Here is a 20,564-nt window from a genome sequence, read left to right as displayed (position 1 = left end):
TCCACTTTATAGGAGAGGAACTGAAACAGAGCAGTTTGGTAACATACCAAGGTCTCACAGTGAGCAGCAGAACAGGGATGCAAAACCCTGGCGGTTGGTTCCGGAGTCTGTGTTCCTGACTACTACAGTATAGGCAGTCAAGGAATATTGTAAATGGTATTTCTAAACACATAGATGAAAACGGAAGGAATTTGTGATTTTTAAGTATATGTATTTTCTAATAATATTTACCTTTCTGATTTGAATCATGATTTTTTTTTTTTCCCCGTTTCAGAGTTTTTGTCTTGCTCTGAGGAGAGCACAGATACTCTTCGGAACCATATTCTCTTAATTTCAGGGAAAGATTTTTTCCTTTCGATAATAAGAATTAATCCTTCTAACCTTTCTGATCTAAGAAACATCCTCTTTTAGCTGATAAAGGAACTTGTCAGAAGAAAACTTGTCTTTAATTTTTGTACATTTTGGGATGAGAATTTGACTTTTATATCTGATTTTTAGATGATTAGCTCTGTTATAAAGAGAGAAAAGTTTTAGGATTAAAGTTGAGCATTGCTTTATTATAAGTTCAGTCAGGCAGACATAATGAAATACCACAGTCTGAGTGGCTTAAACAACAGAAATTTATCCCTCCCAGTTCTAGAGGCTGAGAAGTCCCAAGATCAAGGTGCCTGCTGGTAAGATTCCTGGTGAGGGCTCTTATCCTGGCTTGCAGGGGCTGCTTTCTCACTGTGTGCTTATGTGGTCTTTCCTGGGTGCCTTTGTGAGTGCAGAGAGTGTGCCATGTCTCTTCCTCTTCATATAAGGGCATGAGCCCTATTGGATTAGGTCCCCAACCTTATGACCTCATTTTACCTTTATCACCTCCTCACAGGCCCTGTCCCCAAATACAGTCGCATTGAGTGTTAGGCCTTCAACATGAATTTTGGTGAGACAAAGTTTAGTTCATAGCAGTTGCCATTTTGAGTAATGATAAGTATTCAACTAGCAGTCCTAGACTTGTAGTGTGTCCTTCTGCCACTTGGTGGTACTGCAGTACTGTTTGGTGGTGGTAGGGGTGGGACTTACCATCTATGTTAAATTTTAGTTTAAAACCAGATTGGGATATTACCACAAACTTCTCTGAAAAAAACAATGTTCCTTTTAATTTTCACTTGTATTAACCTATAAGGAGGAGTTCTGTCCTAATTTTTTTTAGCTGCCATTAGTTAGACTTAGGCTGATGCCTTCAACACGTTTTCTTGGACTTTTAAGTTATGCAGTTCTGTCATGGGTGCTTACCCTTCTTTTAAGTTGCTAATGACATATTAATTTGGTTTATTATAGTTACGTTACTGTTATTATTTCATTACATGTAGCTGTCCAGGAGTGTTTTGTTATAGCAGAAGCTGACCCATCTTTTAAGGGCTGTGTATGTGGGCTGAACTGAAAGAAGCAGTGGCAGCCTTCTCAGGGACAAGGTATGAATAATTGTCAATAGAAAGCTTAGTGCCGCCTTCCTTAGTAGTTGCCAATCCTTGACCTCTCGGTTCACCTTTCTTAATTGGGTTCTGATTACTTTTATTCAGTGAGGTAGATTTAGGACAAAGATGTGAAAAATGTTTTCTAGATATTCTTAAAAGGATGTGTTAGGATAACCTCAGTATATCTTTATTGTTAGTGGTGGTGAAACATCAGTTGTTGCACAAGCAAATGATACTTGGCAGTTCACTTGTTTCAGGATTTATTTTGGTGTTTTTACTTAGCAAAACAATATATTTTATTGTAATGAAACTGACATGCATCTGTGTATTGTGATTTAATTTTGATAGAATTCCTACAGAGGAACTGTTGGTAGATCTAGTCTACCTCTTCCTATAAGTTTATAAAAGGACATTAGATAGTAGGTAGAAGATTTCATTATCTGCCTGTGCTGGTGCTTTTTGAATAGCACATTTTTAAATCTTACTTAGGGATTTTTATCTGATATCATTTGAGAAGTGAATGCTTTTTTATGTGCCAGGAAAATTAAGTATTATAATACAGAAATGAATTTGATCCACAGAAGATGGTATTAAAATTTTTGTCTTTGGTATCTTTATGTGTAAGTGAGCTACTAAACACTTTTCCCAGTAAGTATGATGAGAGCAGATTCCTAACTTTAGAGGCAAATCAATTATTATCACTTCTAGAATTGAGAGATTATATCTTTTACTTTATTATACTTGTTATAAGTTTGGTTGTACAGGGTTTGAAGCTGCCTGTGTTTAGCTCTGATGGCTCTTTTTATTTTGCCTCCTATTGTACCACTTCCTCCCATATGATTCCAGCTATAGCCATTCCCATCTCTCTAAATGGAATGCCTTTTTCTTCTTACCTGGCAAACTCCTATTCATCTTTCAAGTCCCAGCTCAGGTGTATCCAGCGGAATACGATGCTGTCCATGACACCTTCTCCAGATAACCACCCCATTTCACAACTCACACCTCACCTTAACCCAGAGCTTAGTTATGTATTCCCATAGTACCCACTACCTCTTGGCATGTATGTCCTATTATAATTGTTTTCTTTAGACTGAGCTCCTTAAAGAGCAGTGCTTGCTCTATTAATTTCTGAAGCCCATGCATAGGATGGTAGCTGTTAACTTACTAAGCACACAGTACATATTTGAATGCACTAAAGGTATTAATATTGAGATAATTTCAAGTAGTATAGAGCAAAATAACACAAAGAATGGATTCGCCTGCTAATATTTTGCCATATTTGGTTTATTACGTTTGCTATATATGTGCATATGGTTTTTATTTTATTTTTTAAAGACTTATTTATTTGAGAGAGAGAGCACAGTGAACACAAGTGGGGGTGGCGGGAGAGGGGCAGAGGGAGAGGGAGAAACAGACTCCCCTCTGATCAGGGACCCTGATGCAGGGGTTGATCCCAGGACCCCGAGATCATGACCTGAGCTGAAGGCAGACACTTAAACAACTGAGCCACCCAGGTGCCTCAGTTTTTATTTTATTTTTTAAAAAAGATTTATTTATTTATTTTAGAGAGAGCACAGGAGCAGGGGGAGGGAGGGGCAGAGAGAGAGAGAGAGAGAGAGAATCCTAAGCAGACTCCCTGCTGAGCATGGAGCCTGATGCAGGGCTCAATCTCATGACCCTGAGATCATGATCTGAGCCGAAATAGTCAAACGCTTAACTGACTGAGCTACTGAGGCTCCCCTAAAGATTTATTTATATATTTTAGAGAGAAATAGCGTGCACGTGCATGTGTGTGTATAAGCACATGGTGGGGAGAAGCAGAGGGAGAGTCTAGACTCCAAGCTGAGTGTGAAACCTCACACGGGGTTCGATCTCATGACCGTGAGATCACAGCCTGAACCAAAACCAAGAGTCGCACGCTTAACCGACTGTACCACCCAGATATCCCTTGGTTTTTATTATTATTGCTGAATAATTTAGGAGTAAATTGCAGACATCCTGCACCTTAATCCCTAAATACTTCTGCATATAAATTTTAAGAACTAGGAAGTTCTCTTATGTAATCACAGTGTAATTGTCAAATTCAGGAATTTAACATCGGGAGGTGTTGTTATCTAATGGGCATTTAATGTTCACATTTCCTAATTGCCCCATTATGGTCCTTTTCAGCAGTTTCAACCCCCTTCCCCAGACAGGATTCTCTTCCAGGCTCAGACATTGTGTTTGCATTTAATTATTACATATCTTCAGTCTCCTTTAATTTGAAAAAGTTCCTCAGTCTTCTTCAGTACTTTTTTTTTTTTTTTAAGATTTTACTGATTTATTTGACAGAGACATAGCGAGAGAGCGAGCACAAGCAGGGGGAGCGCCAAGCAGAGGGAGAGGGAAAAGCAGGCTCCCTACTGAGCAAGGAGCCTGACAGTGGGGCTCAATCCTTAGCTGACTGAGCCACCTAAGTGCCCCTCAGTACTTATTTTATTAAGCATGTATTTAGTTAGATACTATTTGTAACACAAAGTTAACAGGTTTTGCTCACAAGGAACTTAGATTATTTACTTTCAGCATAGTTTCTCACATACAGACTTACATGACTAGGTGTGTATACTTATTTCTGATTACAAATACTACTCAAGGAAGGAAGCTAATCAGAACAGTTTAATAATTTTTATGTATGTATATATCTGAAACTACTATCCAGATCAAGATATAGAATATTGCCAACACCTCAGAAGATTCTTTCCTGCCCCTTCTCAGTCGATACACAGTTTTCTCACACCTCCTGGAGGGAACCACTACTTTGCCTTTTATCACCATTGATTAGTTTTGCTTGTTCTTGAGCTACATATTAAAAGGATTTTGCGTTACTTTGTTTTGTGCGTTTGGATCGATATAAGTCTGTGAGATTCATTTATACTGTTGCATATATCAGTAGTTGGGTTTTTTTTTTTCTTGCTCTTTAGTATTCCAGTGTACAGATAGTTACAGTGCTTTATCTCTTATGCATTGGATTGTATCCATCTTTTGGCTGTTATTATTTTTTTCAAGACTTTATTTATTTGAGAGAGAGAGCGAGCATGCAAGCACAGAGGGAGAGGGAGAAGCAGACTCCCTGCTGAGCAGAGAGCCTGGTGTGGGGCTCAGTCCCAGGACCCAATAATGACCCGAGCCAAAGGCAGATGCTTAACTGACTGAGCCACCCAGGCACCCCACTTTTGGCTATTATTAATAAAACTGTTTTAAATATTCTTGTCTGTCTTCGTTGAGGTAATTATTAAGCTTTTATTTCTCTAGGTGTGGCTTGGTCATAAAGAAGATGCAAACCTATTGCCAGTAGTTTTCTGGGTGATTGTACCAATTTACATTCCTACCACCTACATATGAGAGTTCTGGTTATCCAGGCCTACATGAGAAATTCAACAATTTTATTCCATGTTTATGGATTGGAAGAATTAATATTGTTAAAATGTCAATACTAGGGGTGCCTGGGTGGTTCAGTCATAAGCGTCTGCCTTTGGCTCAGGTCATGATCCCAGAGTCCTGGGATCAAGCACCGCATCAGGCTCTCTGCTCAGCGGGAAGCCTACTTCTCCCTCTCCCCCTCCCCCTGCTTGTGTTCCCTCTCTTGCTGTATCTGTCTCTGTCAAGTAAATAAATAAAATCTTAAAAAAAAAAATAAAATGTCAGTACTAGTAAAAGCCTTCTATAAATTCTATTCAATCCGTATCAAGATTCAATGGCATTTTTTTATAGAAGCAGGAAAAAACAGTCCTAAAATTTGTTCAGAACCATAAAAGACCCGAATAGCTAAAGCAATCCTGAGAAGAACAAAGTGGGAGGCATCACACTTCTGGTTTCAAGCTGTACTTATAAGGCTTTAGTCATCAAAACAGCATGGTACTGACCTAAAAACAGAAAAATGGATCAGTGGAACAGAATTGAGAGCCCAGAGATAAACCCAAGCATGTACGGTCAACTAATGTTTCACAAGGGAGCCAAGAAAACACAAGGGAGGAAAGATGGTCTCTTCCATAAAGGGTGCTGGCAAAATTAGACATCGACAAAAGAATGAAACTAGACCCCTGTCTTAATACCACTCATAAAAATTAACTCAAAATGGATAAAAGAATTAAATGTAAGACCTAAAACCATGAAACTTCTGGAAGGAGATATAGGAAAAGAGTTCATGGACATAGGTTTTAGCAATGCTTTTTGAATGTGACCCCTAAAGCATGAGCAACAAAATAAAAAACAAGTGGGACGGGGCACCTGGATGGCTCAGATGGTTAAGCGTCTGCCTCCTGGGATCGAGCCCCAAGTTGGGCTCCTGGCTCAGCAGAGAGCCTGCTTCTCCCTCCCTCTGCCTCTCTCCCTGCTCATGCTCTCTCTCTCTCTCTCTCTGTATCTCTGTGTCTGAAATGAGTAAATAAAATCTTAAAAAAAAAAAAACCAAAAAACAAGTGGGACTACATCAGACTGAAAAGCTACAGCAAAAGAAAGCACCAACAAAGTAAAGAGACAGCCTATAGGATGGAAAAAAATATTTGCGAACTATTTTGGGGGTTAATACCCAAAATATATAAAGAACTCCTAGAACACAATAGCAAAAAACCCCCTAATAATCCAATTAAAAATGGGCAAAAGACCTGAATAGACATTTTCCCAAAGGAGATACACAAATGACCAACAGGTAGATGAAAAGATATTCAGTAACACTAGTCATTAGGGAAATTGCAAATCAAAACCGCAATGAGAGAAAAAAAAAAAAAGCATCATGAGATATCACCTCACACCTGTTAGAATGGCCTGATTTTTCAAAAAGATAAATGACAAATGTTGTAAGGATGTGGAAAAAAGAGAACTGTTTTGTACTGGTGGTGAGATTGTAAACTGGTGTAACCACTATGGAAAACAGTATGGAGGTTTCTCAAAAAAATAGAACTACCATATGATCCAGGAATTTCACTTCTGGGAATATATTCAAAAGAGACTAATACTCTAATTTGAAAAGATACTGTAGCCATGGTCATAGCATTATTTACAGTAGCTAAGAAATGGAAACAACCTAAGTGTCCATTGACAGTTGATAAAGAAGTTGTGGGGTGTATATATTCATACACACACCTGCACACAAAATGGATATTATTCAGCCATTATCAGGGAAATCCTGCCATTTGTGCAACATGTATGGACCTTGAGGGCATTATGCTAAGTGAAATAAGTCAGAGAAAGATAAATGTTGTATGATCTCAGTTATATGTGGAATCTAAAAAGAAAAAACAAAAAACCAGTCTCAGAAAAAGAGATCACATTTGTTGTGCCCAGAAGTGGGAATGGGGGCTAGGGAGAATTGGAGGAACATGGTCAAAAGGTGCAAACTTCCCGTTATAGCTTAGTAATAGGGGTGTAATATACAGCATGATGACTATAGGTAACCGCTGCTGTATGATATATATGAAAGTTGTTAAGAGAGTAGATCTTAAGTGTTCTCATCACAAGGAAAAAAAAATCCCTTTGCCTTTTCTTTTTACTGTATCTATATGAGGCAGGGGTTGCTAACTAAACTTAAGGTGGTAATTTCACAATATATGTAAGAGCATTATGCTGTACACTTTAAGCTTATACAGTGATATTTGTCAATTATATATCAGTAAAAGTACAGAAAATCTTATGGTCGTTTTACAGTATATAGAAATGTCAAATCATTGTGTTGTACTGAAACTAATATAAGAATGTTATCTGTTAATTGTATCTCAATTAAAAATTTAGCCATTCTGATGGGAATGTAATGCTTTATCATTGTATTTTTCATTTGCTTTTTCTTGAAGTTTAAGGATTTTAAGCACATTGTCATGTTCTTATTGGCCATTTGAATGTCTTCTTGATTAAGTACCCACTTACATGTTACCCATTTTTAAAAAGTTGGGTTACTTGTCTAATTGATACATAGGACTTTCCAATATATTCTGGATTGTATTGTGAATGTCTTGTGGTTTATGTCTTCCCTTTGATGAAGAGAAGCAGTTTCCTGTTTAGGTATCCCAGTCTTTTTTTTTTTTTTTTGGTGCCCCAGTCTTAATTGTTATAAATCTAATACCCTTTAAGGTTGATTTATAATCAAAAATGTTTTTAAGCTGTCTCAAGCAGTAGAGTAGACCTTTGCTTTAAGTAAAAGGAAAACTAAAACATCCTGGATTTTGCTTTAATGCAAACATCAGATAGCATATATGCATTGCAAAATAAATCCACATGATGGTTTTAATTAGATTGTCTTGTGTATATAAATGTTAAGATTTGGGGAGGTATGAAACCTCTGTCACTGAGCTTCAGAATGTTATTCTGGAAAAGATACATAGTTTTGCTGTGTTTGAATGTCACTGACCACCTTTAATAGACTGTTTCTATGTATACCTACAATACCTGATGTAGATATAAAGAAACATAGGACAAGAGAACTTCCTTTTTTTCAATACCACATATGTACTTAGATACTCAGTCTGACATTTCCAGAAGTAGGAAATGCAAATAATGTTTCTCATTTTCTATATACCACAGAACATTTTTTAAGTGAGTATATTCACCTAGTTTTTATTTATTTTTTTAAGATTTTATTTGACAGAGAGAGACAGTGAGAGACGGAATACAAGCAGGGGGAGTGGGAGAGGGAGAAGCAGGCTTCCTGCTGGGCTCTATCCCAGGACTCTGGGATCATGACCTGAGCCGAAGGCAGATGCTTAATGATTGAGCCACCCAGGCACCCTTCACCTAGTTTTTAAATTTTTTTATTTTTTAATGAAGAATAGGAGGTTTAGCATACTTAGGGGTTTACAGAAATGGTGACAGAAATGAGTTGGGTGTCACGGAGGAGCTTAAATTGGGAGTCCCAAACTACACATGTCTGGGAGAAGGATAGCTGTGCCTTTTTCAAGGAATGTAGAAAGAGGTACATGAACTGACACGAGAGGGAAGAGACAGTGAGTAGAAATAGCTCCTTCATACCTGTACCTTGTAAGAGATTCAGGCCTGTCCATGTGTTTTAACATCTTCTGTCCCACTGGTTGGTTAAGAGATGCTGAAACCAGAGGAAAGGGGAGGAACTGGGGATGTGTAAAAGATCCACAGTGGGTTCTAGCCACTGAGAATTCAAAGCCTTTTTGATTGGTGGGGGTGAAGTTGGGAAGGCCTTTGTCAGAGTAATACAAATGTTATTTGAAGGAGAACTTTAAGGCCAGAAGAGACCAGTGGTTTTTTACTTTATACAGAAGCCCAGTGTGTTAATCAGAATAAATGTGGTTTCTCTGGTTGAGGGAAGAGGTGAAGGTTAGATGTAACATCAGTTCCTGAGATATATGTTCTCCTAGTTCCTCTTCTTCCAGCCCTTGAGGCACTGCTGAGGGAAGGCAGTTTTAGAACCACGAGTCTGTTTCATTAGTTTTCAGTTTTTTTGCATTCACCTCCCCACCCCCATATCCCCACACATGGGGTTGTAGCTGTACTTTTGGAATCTGTCCATTTAAATGTTAGGATTAATCACAATTCAGTTTTCATTTTTGAAAAATAGTTGTTTTTTTTTTTAATTTTATTTATTAGAGAGCAAGAGAGAGAGGGTACGAGCAGGGTGGGGAGGGGCAGCGGGAGAAGGAGAAGTAGACTCCCCACTGAGCAGGGAGCCCAGTGCAGGACTCTGTGCCAGGACCCTGGGATCATGATCTGGGCCAACGGCAGATGTTTAACCGACTGAGGCACCTAGGAGCCCAAAAAATAGTTTTATATGTGTAAGGCAATTTTTAGTCTGTAGCTTGGCGTACGTGTAGATTTGTAGATGCTATGAATAAAATCCATATGTGGTCCCAGTATGTACTTTCCACAGACTGGGAACTGCTGCTGTATTCTAACATTTTAAGAGTTCCAGACTCAATTATAATGTGTTTGTGTTTGGGGGTGGGGGGTGGCATTCCTAACACCAACAAGCAATTATCAGATACTGGTTGGGTGTCCTACAGTTCAGCTCAGTTCTGACTCTGTCTACCTGGAAATGGCATCAGTTTCTACAGGTTAAGGGCTCAGTCCTACAGGACTGCCCTTTACTTCAGATAACACTTGCAAGTCCAGGTTGTTGTCTGTGCTTCTAACCTATTGGAGTTTCCAAAGACCCCCTCCTTGGGTTTAATTTGCTAGAGTGGCTTTCAGAACTGAGAGAAACATTTTACTTACTTGATCACCAGTGTATTTAAAAGGATATGTAACTCAAGAACACCCAGATGGAAGAGCTGCAGAGGGCAGGATATGGGGAATGGGTGCAAAACTTCTATGTTGTCTCCTAGTGTACCATTCTTTCCAAATCTCCACGTTCACCAACCTGGAAGTCGTGTCCCCCCACTTCCTTGGGTTTTTATGGAGGCTTCCTTATGCAGGCAGAGTTGATTTAATCATTGGCTGTTGACCATTGAGCTCAGTCTCCAGCCTTTGTCCCCTTCATGGAGGTTGGAGGTGGGGTAGGGGTTCAGGGTGGACTGAGAGTTCTAATCCTCTGATCCCTTGGTTGGTTGTCCTGGCAATCAGCCCCCCATCTTTAGGTGGGGTCCAAAAGTCACCTTAGTAACATGGACAAAAGGTATCTTAGTTGCTTTCATCGATTAGGAAATTCCAAGGGTTTTAGGAGCTTTGTATCAGAAAGGAGATGAAGACCAAATAATATATATTTCTTTTTGTAAATCACAGTATCACACATCTTCCTTCATTGAATAGGTGAAGAACTTGGGCTTAGATATATAAAAGGGTTTATCCATAGTTGAACAGTTCAGAGCTAGAACTAGATCCTAGAATATTTTGATTTCTTGCCTGGTGTTTTCATGCCTTTAATTGCCTCGATATTTCTGAGTTTTTGCTTTGAAACAAATTTTAACAAACCGGAGATCTAACAGCAACAATTGAAAATCGCCATCTCAATTTGTTATTTCCAGGTCTTTGAGGAAACTGGTTTTGATATCAAAGATTATATTTGTAAAGATGATTACATTGAACTTCGAATCAATGACCAGCTTGCTCGTTTGTACATCATTCCAGGAATTCCAAAAGACACAAAATTTAACCCGAAAACCAGAAGAGAAATTCGGGTATGTAATTGAAAGTATTTTCGGGCTGCTGGACAGTATCCCAATTGAATGAAGTAGGAAATTGCTTTTAGAAACTCCTTGATGATAATTAACTAAATGAATTATTTTTTTTGTGTCTCAGAACATTGAGTGGTTCTCCATTGAGAAATTGCCCTGTCATAGAAATGATATGACCCCGAAATCCAAACTTGGTTTGGCACCTAACAAATTTTTTATGGCCATTCCCTTTATCAGGTATGTTCCTATTTCTTGAAGTACAAAACTAATTCTGGTTGTTTTTTTATGTAGCTAAGTTTTAAGAGTGAATTCTTAATGTTTCCGTAGACCACTAAGGGACTGGCTTTCGCGGAGATTTGGAGATTCCTCAGACAGTGACAATGGATTTTCCTCAGTCGGTAGCACACCAGCTAAACCCACTGTGGAAAAATTGAGGTAAAGAAATACATTCATAGGATTCCTACTTTCTGATAGTGCAGTAGCATTTTCCTTCTGAAGTTTACAGAAGTGTTGGATTCCTTTTTGTAGTATATTATTTTGTTACTGGTCTTAGAGATAATAGAAAAAATTTTTAAAGGGTTTTTGATGAGATGAAAAAGGTTAATTGGAGTTGGAAAGGAGCTTCAGGCACATTTTAAAATAGTATGCACAAGAGGGTATCAACTTTTTAGATGGGTAGATAGAACATGAGGAAAAGAAAAAAAATCTGCCACTGTGTGTGTTGCTATTGTTCTCTGTTCTCATATCCTACTTCAGAGACAATTACGTCTCTGAAGATTGTTGAATAGAGGATATATTGAGGTCTGTTTTTGTATAGGGGAGATGAGGAATGCTGATGTATAATTTGTTCAGAAAGATAGAACTGTGAAGACTTGGGCTTACTGCTTTTCTTTCCCTAACAAAGTCTGTTGTACTGTAAAAAGTGACTGTTACATGGACAGGAACCACAAAGAACATTTTCTTGGTTGGAACTTAATTATATCCAAATTGCAATTACAGAGTAGGCTGAGCAAATAATTTTGTTAAATAAGCGTATATATTTGTAATAAGCTTGCTAGAACTTTTATATGTTAGGTTCAGAGAGTTAGTTGCATTATACATTTTATTTAATTTAGATGTTGTGATTCTGTCTGAGGGCTTCAAAAATTAAACAGGAACAAACCACATCTAGAGTTAATATTTTTTTAAATACATAGGGAATATTCTGTCTTAGTTGGGTTTTATGAGGACAGAAGCTTGGACTAAATGCCTTGAGAGTCATTTCTGCCTTTCAGAACCTGTGATTATAATCACCAAATTATATACTACTAGACATAAATGAAACAGTGTAGGAAAATAGGAGTGTAGCTAAGATTTAAAAGAAACATACTACTAAAAAGTTACAAAATCGTGACAGTGTTTGGAAAACAGTGGTATGACTGTTCATGTTTGGGAGACACAAACCATAGTTTGTGATGTGACTCCCGTATCTTTTAGTCCTAAGGCTTTGTGGTCTTGGAGAGTGGAGTAAGGACATTATGAAGCAACTTGAACCAAATTTCAGGTTTCTTAGGCAAGATGGTATGTTTTTAGCATATAGACTAATGTCTGTGGTGATGTGTTGGAGGAAATACCTGAATTTTGTTTCAAGAAAGTAGGCATGCTGCAATTTTATTATAATTTTTAAATGGGAAAGGAGAACAACTCTGAAATATTCAGAAACAATCACTGTAGTACAGTTCTTTGGATCAGTGACTCTGGACTGTTATTATACATGTAAGCGGTACTATAAAATGGTATTTCTTTATTACAAAATACTGTGTGAGTACAACCTTTTACAATCAAATTCTTTCACATACCTTTATTTAATTTGCTCATCTATTGTCTTGGGCCCCTTAATTTTTTACTTTAGAATATAGCTTAAATTTTCAGATCCTCTTTTAGCATGGAAGGGATTTGTAACCGACCTGTGTAGGATCAAATTCCACACTTCAGACATCCTGGTTGAGAATGAGTTGTCTCTCCTAATAAGAAGGAATATCCACTTATATTTGTTTGTTTCAACTAAATTTAGAATTATTTTCTTCAGGTTTTTAAAGGTAAAATCACTTATAGGGAGGTAATATGGATAATTTAGGAAAATTTGGGATTAAAAATAAAAATAACACCATTCATTCATTCATTCAAGAAATAGTGAACACCAGGCACTCCTCTGGGTGCTGGGAATAGAGCAGTAGGTAAAGCAGATAAGAATCCCTGCCCTTACGGAACTTGCGTTCCATGCGGGGAGGTAGACAGTAAAGAGGAAAGTAAAGTTTGTGATCTGTAAGATAAACTATCAAGGTGTTAGAAGAATTTTAAGTGAAAATTTTGTGATCTGGTTTTTATTTTTTAAATCTTGGCGTAGTCGAACCAAATTCCGCCACAGTCAGCAGTTGTTTCCTGAAGGTTCTCCTGGTGACCAGTGGGTAAAGCACAGGCAACCGCTGCAGCAAAAGCCATATAATAATCATTCTGAAATGTCTGACCTTTTAAAAGCGAAGGTGAGTGATAATACATTTAAAGATTTTCATAACTTTAGATTTGACTTTGAAATGTATCTGAATTGAAGAATTGCAGATTAACAGTTACAGAGCTCTGAATTGTTGATCAGACTTCTGTGTTCCTGACTTGTGATTTGAAGCACAGCTGAACTTCGTAACCTTTACAGTTTTGGTATAAATACAGTGTAGTAAGTAATAAAAATTAGCATCTGACTTTGATATATATGCCATCAATGAAGGGTTTATTATTGTGTTGTATTCTAGTGCATGATTATACCACACTTTATCCATTCTACTCCTAATGGACATTTTGGTCGTTTCCAGTTTTGGGCTTTGCAAACAGTGCTGCTATGGATATTTCTGTACGTATATTTTGATGAGCATTCTTTTGTGTATAGATAATGAACAGAATTTCTGGATCACTGGATATGCCTGTTCTCAAGTTATCCCCAACCAAATATATGAGAGCTCCACTTGTTGCACATCCTTACTAATTCTTGGCATTATCTGTCTTTATCATTTTAGCCATCCATTTGGCTGCCACTCTTCTTTGTTTTCATTCTTTTAAAAAATATACTGGGCTCATCAAAATTACAAACTTTTGTGCATCAGAGGACACTCTCAAAGAGTGAAAAGATAATATATTTGCAAATCACATATCTGATGTTAGATTAAAATCCAGAACTCCTCTAACTCAATAACAAAAAACCCCAATTAGTGCTCACTTCAGCAGCACATATCCTAAAATTGGAATGATACAGAGAAGATTAGCATGACCCCTGCGCGAGGCTGACAAATTCGTGAAAAAACCCCAATTTAAAAAATGAGCAAACAACTTGAATAGACATTTCCCCAAAGAAGATAGGCAAATGGCCAATAAACACATGAAAAGAATCTCAGCATCATTAGTCTTTACAGAAATGCAAATCAAAACCACACTGAGATACCACTTCATATCCATTAGGATAGCTGTAATAAGGAAAAAAAAAAAAAAAGGAAAATAGCAAGTGTTGACAAGAATGTGGAGAAATTAGAATCCCGTGCATTTTTGGTGGGCATGTAAATGGTACAGCTGCCATGGAAAATAGTTTGGTGGTTCCTCAAAAAGTTAAATACAGAATTACCATGTGATCCAGCAATTCCACTTCCTCGGAATATACCTCACAAAATTGAAAACAAGGACTCAACCAGGTAACTTGTATACCAGTGTTCATAGTGGCATTATTCACAATAGCCAAAAGGTGGAAACAGCCCACATGTCCGTCAACAGATTAACAAATGAACAGAATATACATACAGAGGTATATTAGTCGTAAAAAGGAATGAAATTATGACACACACATACTACAACATGGTCATTGAAACTTAGACACATGCTGCGTGAAATAAGTCACACACCACTGACAAATATTGTACCATTCTGCTTATATTTGGTACCTAATAGACAAATTTATAGATATAAATTAGCTTAGGGTTACCAAAGCTGAGGGACAGGTTAATACAGAGTTATTTAATGGATATAAAGTTTCTCTTTGGGATGATGAAAAAAGTTCTGGAGATGGATACTGGCGGTGGTTGCACAACATTGTGACTATACTTACTGCCACTGAATTGTACATTTAAAAGTAGTTATAGTGGTAAACTTTATATTTCTTCTACCACACTAAAATATACCAGGAAGAGCAGAATGAATGAAATTGAGTTAAAAGTATGTGTAACATGAGTTTCTGTAAACCTGTTTCCTTACTGTTTTTTTTTTAAAGATTTTATTTATTTATTCGACAGAGAGACAGACAGTGAGAAAGGGAACACAGCAGGGGTAGTGGAAGAGGGAGAAGCAGGCTTCCCGCGGAGCAGGGACCCCAATGCGGGGCTCGATCCCAGAACCCTGGGATCATGACCTGAGCCGAAGGAAGACACTTAACCGACTGAGCCACCCAGGCGTCCCTTCCTTACTATTTAAAAAATATTTTTTTTTAAATTGGAGTATAGTTGACAATATTACATTAGTTTCAGGTGCACAACATAGTGATTCATCATTTCTGTATGTTACCGCAAGTGTAGCTCCCATCTGTCACCATAAAACCACCGTATGTATAACGCTATTACAATGTGATTGACTATATTCCCTACACTGTACCTTTTATTCTTGTGACTTACTCATTCCATAACTAGAAGCCTGTATCTCCCACTCCCCTTCACCCATTTGCCCATCCCCCTTTTGGCAACCATCAGTTTGTTCTCTGTTCCTTACCATTCTTTATTTAAGTTAGTTTAATGTTGGGATGCCTGGGTCTAAGTCAGAAGAGCACGCAGCTCTTGATCTTGGGTTGTGAGTATGAGCTCTATGTTGAAATAAAAACTTTAAAAAAAAGCCTGTTGTTTTCAGGCTGTTTTAGGAACTGCTTAACTTTTTTTGTAGGTAGATAGAATATAAACAAATATATTTTGATATTTTAAAATACAATAAAATAATTATTCACGTTGTTTTAGTCTTCTTAACTAGTCCTTTCAAGACCTCTAGGGACGGGGCGCCTGGGTGGCTCAGTCGTTAAGCGTCTGCCTTCGGCTCAGGTCATGATCCCAGGGTCCTGGGATCGAGCCCCACATCGGGCTCCCTGCTCCGCGGGAAGCCTGCTTCTCTTTCTCCCACTCCCCCTGCTTGTGTTCCCTCTCTCACTGTGTCTCTCTCTGTCAAATAAATAAATAAAATCTTTAAAAAAAAAAAAAAAGACCTCTAGGGACAAATTAATGTTTAAAAACTTTATTTTTAAGTTAAACTTAGATTTTTTGGGGGGGGTAAGAAAATTAACTGTTAAATAATACAATTGCAAAATGTCAACTAATGCATGTTTAGGCTTTAGGTCTAACTTTAGAGATAATGGCCTAAGTTTTTAAAATACCACTCTTTGAGGGGCGCCTGGGTGGCTCAGTCGTTAAGCGTCTGCCTTCAGCTCAGGTCATGATCCGAGGGTCCTGGGATCGAGCCCTGCATCGGGCTCCCTGCTCGGTGGGAAGCCTGCTTCTCCCTCTCCCTCTGCCTGCCGCTCTGCCTACTTGTGCTCTCTCTCTGTCAAATAAATAAATAAAATCTTTAAAAAAAATAAAATAAAAAAATAAAATACCACTCTTTGAGGCACCTGGGTGGCTCAGATATCTGCCTTTGGCTCAGGTCATGATTCCTGGGTCCTGGGATCGAGCCCCACGTCAGGCTCCCAGCTCAGTGGGGAGTCTGCTTCTCCCTCTCCTTCTGCATCTCCCCCTGCTTGTGCTCTCTCTGCTCTCTCTCTGTCAAATAAATAAATCTTAAAAAACAATACCAGTCTTTATTTCGTATAAAAGATTATTAATTTAAAAATGTTTACTTGTTAATAATTTAAAGCAGATTTTAGGGTAACAGTTGATCACATCTGCTATATATTTCTTGTTTTAAGAACTGTGGCCAATGTACCTTTGCATTCCCCTCACAGAAGGTTATTTTGACAGTCGCATAAGGTTTTCAAACTTGTTCCTCTCTCCCCCTCCCTTTTTTATTTTTTTAACTCATGCATTGTAAACAAAATCTGTACGCAGAAATGGGATAAGACAAGAGTCCTAGGGACCATTATATTTGCTATTTCGTACCTTTAGAGGAATCTTGTTTTGTGAAGCACTATGTTCTGTAAGAAAATATATGATGTGGTTCCCTAGTACTTTAGGAAAATTTGGGGGGGGACTTTGTTAAACTCTTAGCTAGCTAAACATAATCTTGGGGGTATATGCTTTTGTCCTGTTACATTATATTGTAGGTTTACCTTTTATTTCTTCTCATTGGAAAAACAGAATCAAAGTATGAGGGGAAATGGCAGAAAACAGTATCAGGATTCACCTAATCAAAAGAAAAGAACAAACGGGGTCCACAGCCAGCCAGCCAAGCAGCAGAATCCCTTGATGGTAAGACTTACAGCTCTAACTCTAAGAAGGCAGTTCACCCTATTTTTAGGAGTGGAGCAAGGGCATTGTCAAAGCACATTGAATTGATATATTGATAAGATTTTATGAAGTGAAATTGTGCATTATTTGCTCACTTAAAATCTCTGGCTACTCTGTTACAGGTTTGTCACATTGATTCAATTGCATATCTCATTTTTGCTTTTTTATGTGGGTATTTAAATATTTTTTAGTACTGCGAAAATAGTGTGTAGTCAACTCTGCTTTCTAGAAAGAGCAAGTCCTTGGCTATTTTTCTGTATTTTTCTAAATAGAGTCTGTATTGTTTTAATAAAGTTGAAAGTTGGGAAGAATGTCACAGTGTATTTTTTTTCCTTCAAGTTGATAGAATTTAGAAAATTAAAAATAAAATAAAGCCAGTGCCATAGCCCTTAGACTAGGCCTGCAGACAGATAACTGTGAGCATTTTAAGGCATTTACTTCCACTCTTTTAGTCTGTGCTCTAGAAAGTAGCAATTCATAACTAATGGGTCTCCACTGCTTATCTTTTCTGTAAGTCCTGGTATTTGTATGTTGAGTTTTCTTGTTGTAGTTTCACCTACTTTTCTTTTTTAATAGTGGGTGATAATAGTTTTAAGGTTTTAGCAAAAATTTTTTACCTGAATTTCTATTTGCTGTTTACTTAACTTGGGGTGTATTGATTTCATGGGCAAACACATGTTAAAGATCAGTTTACTGTTAGATTACTTGCCTTTTACTATTACACTTTTTTCCTGTCAGATTGGCACAGGTAAAAAGAGAGCCATTTGTATATTGTTGAGTGTTTTGGCAACACTTAAAAATAACTAACTGGTAAAACCTTCTAGAGAGTAGCTTGACTATATGGAAAGCCTGAAAAGGTTCTTAAATTGTTTCCCTAGAAGGAAATTTTAAAGAAAGTTCATCCCATTATTCTTTTGAATAATGAAAATATGGAAACAGTCTAAATGTCCAAGAATATAATTTTAAATGCAGTATTACAGATCTATGCAATGGACTACCATGTAGTCATTAAAAATGATGGTGTGGTTTTATATTTTTTAACAAAAATGTTCACAGTATATTACACTTAAAAAGTAGATTGGGGCACCTGGGTGGCTCAGTCAGTTAAGCATCCAACTGTCCAACTCTTTATTTCAGCTCAGGTCATGATCTCAGGATCGTGGGATTGGGCCCCATGTGCTCGAGCCCCATTTTGTGCTCCATGCTCAGTGGGGAGTCTGTTGGAGTTTCTCTCTCTCCCTCTGCCCCTTCCCCCATTCGCACGCGCTCACTCTTTTTCTCTCTCTCTCTCTCTAAAAAAATATTTTTAAAAAGTAGGTTATAGAATAGTCCTATGTACTAAATAATTCCACTTAATTTTTAGTAATTCTATGAAAATTTACAGTATCTTCATAGAGAAAAAGCTACAAAGATACGCCAAAATGTTAATACTTAATTATCTTTGGGTTGAGAAATTTAATGAGTAATTTTCTTTTTCTGGTGTTTCTATATTGTACATGTAATCAAGAACTAAAAAAATTTTAGGCTTAAAAAAATAAAAATACTAGTGTAAGACTGGGGATGGTGATATATTACTGGCTTAATTTTCTTCCTGAGAAATTTGATCATATATTTCCTCATTTATAGTGAGTAGAATAACTGCAGCTGGTGTGTTGTGTGTTTCTTGTTTGTTTGTTTTTTTAGAAATGTGAAAAAAGACTTCATCCACGAAAACTTCAGGATAATTTCGAAACAGGCAAGTCATTTTCTTTTTAAAATCTCTGGTGGGATTTGATTTGGTTTTGGCCCAACCTTGATTTTAGTTGAGAGTATGATGGACTGTGAAAGATAAGCAGGAAGAGTTGCACATGTCTGTAGAGTTCATATGTGTGGTCATGTTCTCTAAATATAAAACTCGCTAAAATGACCTTAAATGATCAAGATGAAATGATTTTCCCTTTCAGTGTGCTGTTTTTGTGTGTGAATGTCAAACCTTGGTGCTATGTGTGAACATTGTAAGTCAGTAATTATTAGTGAGAGGGGAGTAGAACCAAGTATTGTAAAGGTGAGGAGACCTCATTCTCATATATATGTATATATATGAGTACTAACTTCAGAATGGCAACATTTCCCACTTTTAGGAGGTAATGAGCAACTTTTTAAGGAGGCACTATGGATAGCTTTTATTAAAATGATATCTGGAACTTCTCCATTGTCAGTTATAAAGAGTAGGTGTGTGATCTGATTTGGAAGGTAATGGTGATGAATGTAGAAAGTTCTTTGGTAATACTGATTTAATAGATGTCATTTGGAAGTATAGTAGACTTTTCTTACGTGCTGTTTTGAATTGTGTGAAATCCCTATGCAGTAGATATATACATTATTCACCATTTAAATTTAAGGCTTTCATATAGAAAAGTCTAAGAAATAAGAAGCATTATCATATTTTCTTGCAGTACTGTTTATGATTTAAGCAGGATAAATGCTATTTTAAAAGATGCTTTAACCCTATTTTGGAAAATTAAGGTTAACTATGAAGTTGTAGGAACTATCAGTAGTTTGGTATACATAGATATGGAGGTAGAAGTTCCCATAATAAGATTTTTCTGGCCATGTTGTCTGGTAGGGACATGATAGGCTGGTAGTTTAATTAAGCTCAGAAATCAGTTACTTTACAAATCTTTAAAAAGCCATATGTTCAGGAAGAAATTAAAAGAAGGTATACTGTAACTTCATATACCCAGCTTAGTTGGGCATTGTATGGACATATAAAATTTGTCTTGAAAAGGAAGTATAAAAGGATTTTTGTCCTGGGAAACATTTGAGATTTTCTTTGTGCCTCAGCCTTTTTTTTTTTTTTTTTAAGATTTTATTTGTTTATTGGAGAGAGAGAGAGCGCTCCCAAGCAGGGGGGAGGGGCAGAGGGAAAGGGAGAAGCAGGCTGCCTGCTTTTCAGGGAGCCCGAAGCGGGAATTGATCCCAGGACCCTGAGATCATGACCTGGGCTGAAGGCAGATGCTTAACTGACTGAACCTCCCAGGTTCTTTGTCTATTCCCAATCCACTTTCCTGGTCAGGTCTCTTTTCTACCTTTAAAACAAAAAAACAAAACAAAACCCTGGTAAGTTGGGAGTTTTGTTGGACCATGATTTTGAAAATTTGGATTTTTCTTTAGGTTAATATATTCCCTAGAGATGTGGTAAGCTCCATCTTTATTTTTCTAGAATTGTACTCTTTATAAATCTTAGATTACAGTTGTAATCTTTACAGTGCTTGCCTTTTTTTTTCTTTTTTCTACAGTGCTTACATTTTGATCTTTTAAGAAGCTCCCTTTATGTTGGCACAGAAAACAAATATGGGAGGTAGACGAAAGTATGCCCATTTTTGAAAGCATGTGAATAGTAAGGGTGTTAAGGGTTAAGATTAGATTTTGAATGAATGTGTGGGAATCAATAATCATAGATTAGAAAATCAGTTGAGCCCCAGTTTAGGGAAAGGAAAGTGTCTTGGCGGTTCTGCTTA

At 37.3% G+C, this 20,564-nt stretch overlaps 1 protein-coding gene and 1 non-coding gene across 9 annotated transcripts in view; both read left to right on the top strand.

Annotated features, from left to right (window-relative positions):
* The window catches only part of DCP2 (decapping mRNA 2), a 113,343-nt gene that overhangs the window by 64,680 nt on the left and 28,099 nt on the right, over nt 1-20,564 (top strand). For all 8 annotated transcript variants that reach the window (XR_013445645.1, XR_013445644.1, XR_013445643.1 and 5 more), the window contains 6 exons: nt 10,421-10,573; nt 10,695-10,807; nt 10,898-11,005; nt 12,957-13,092; nt 16,915-17,025; nt 18,748-18,799. Coding sequence is in view for 5 of the 8 variants with exons in the window: in XM_078066941.1 (XP_077923067.1) it covers nt 10,421-10,573; nt 10,695-10,807; nt 10,898-11,005; nt 12,957-13,092; nt 16,915-17,025; nt 18,748-18,799 (673 nt within the window). In the remaining 3 variants the exon portion in view is untranslated. The remainder of the gene's footprint in view (nt 1-10,420; nt 10,574-10,694; nt 10,808-10,897; nt 11,006-12,956; nt 13,093-16,914; nt 17,026-18,747; nt 18,800-20,564) is intronic.
* On the top strand, nt 13,810-13,912 carry LOC118532651 (U6 spliceosomal RNA). Its single transcript, XR_004915845.1, has one exon. It is a non-coding gene; the product is annotated as a U6 spliceosomal RNA (small nuclear RNA).

Source organism: Halichoerus grypus, chromosome 2, assembly GCF_964656455.1.
Source record: "Halichoerus grypus chromosome 2, mHalGry1.hap1.1, whole genome shotgun sequence".
NCBI classification, from domain to species: Eukaryota; Metazoa; Chordata; class Mammalia; order Carnivora; family Phocidae; genus Halichoerus; species Halichoerus grypus.
This window is presented reverse-complemented; position numbering and strand designations above follow the sequence as displayed.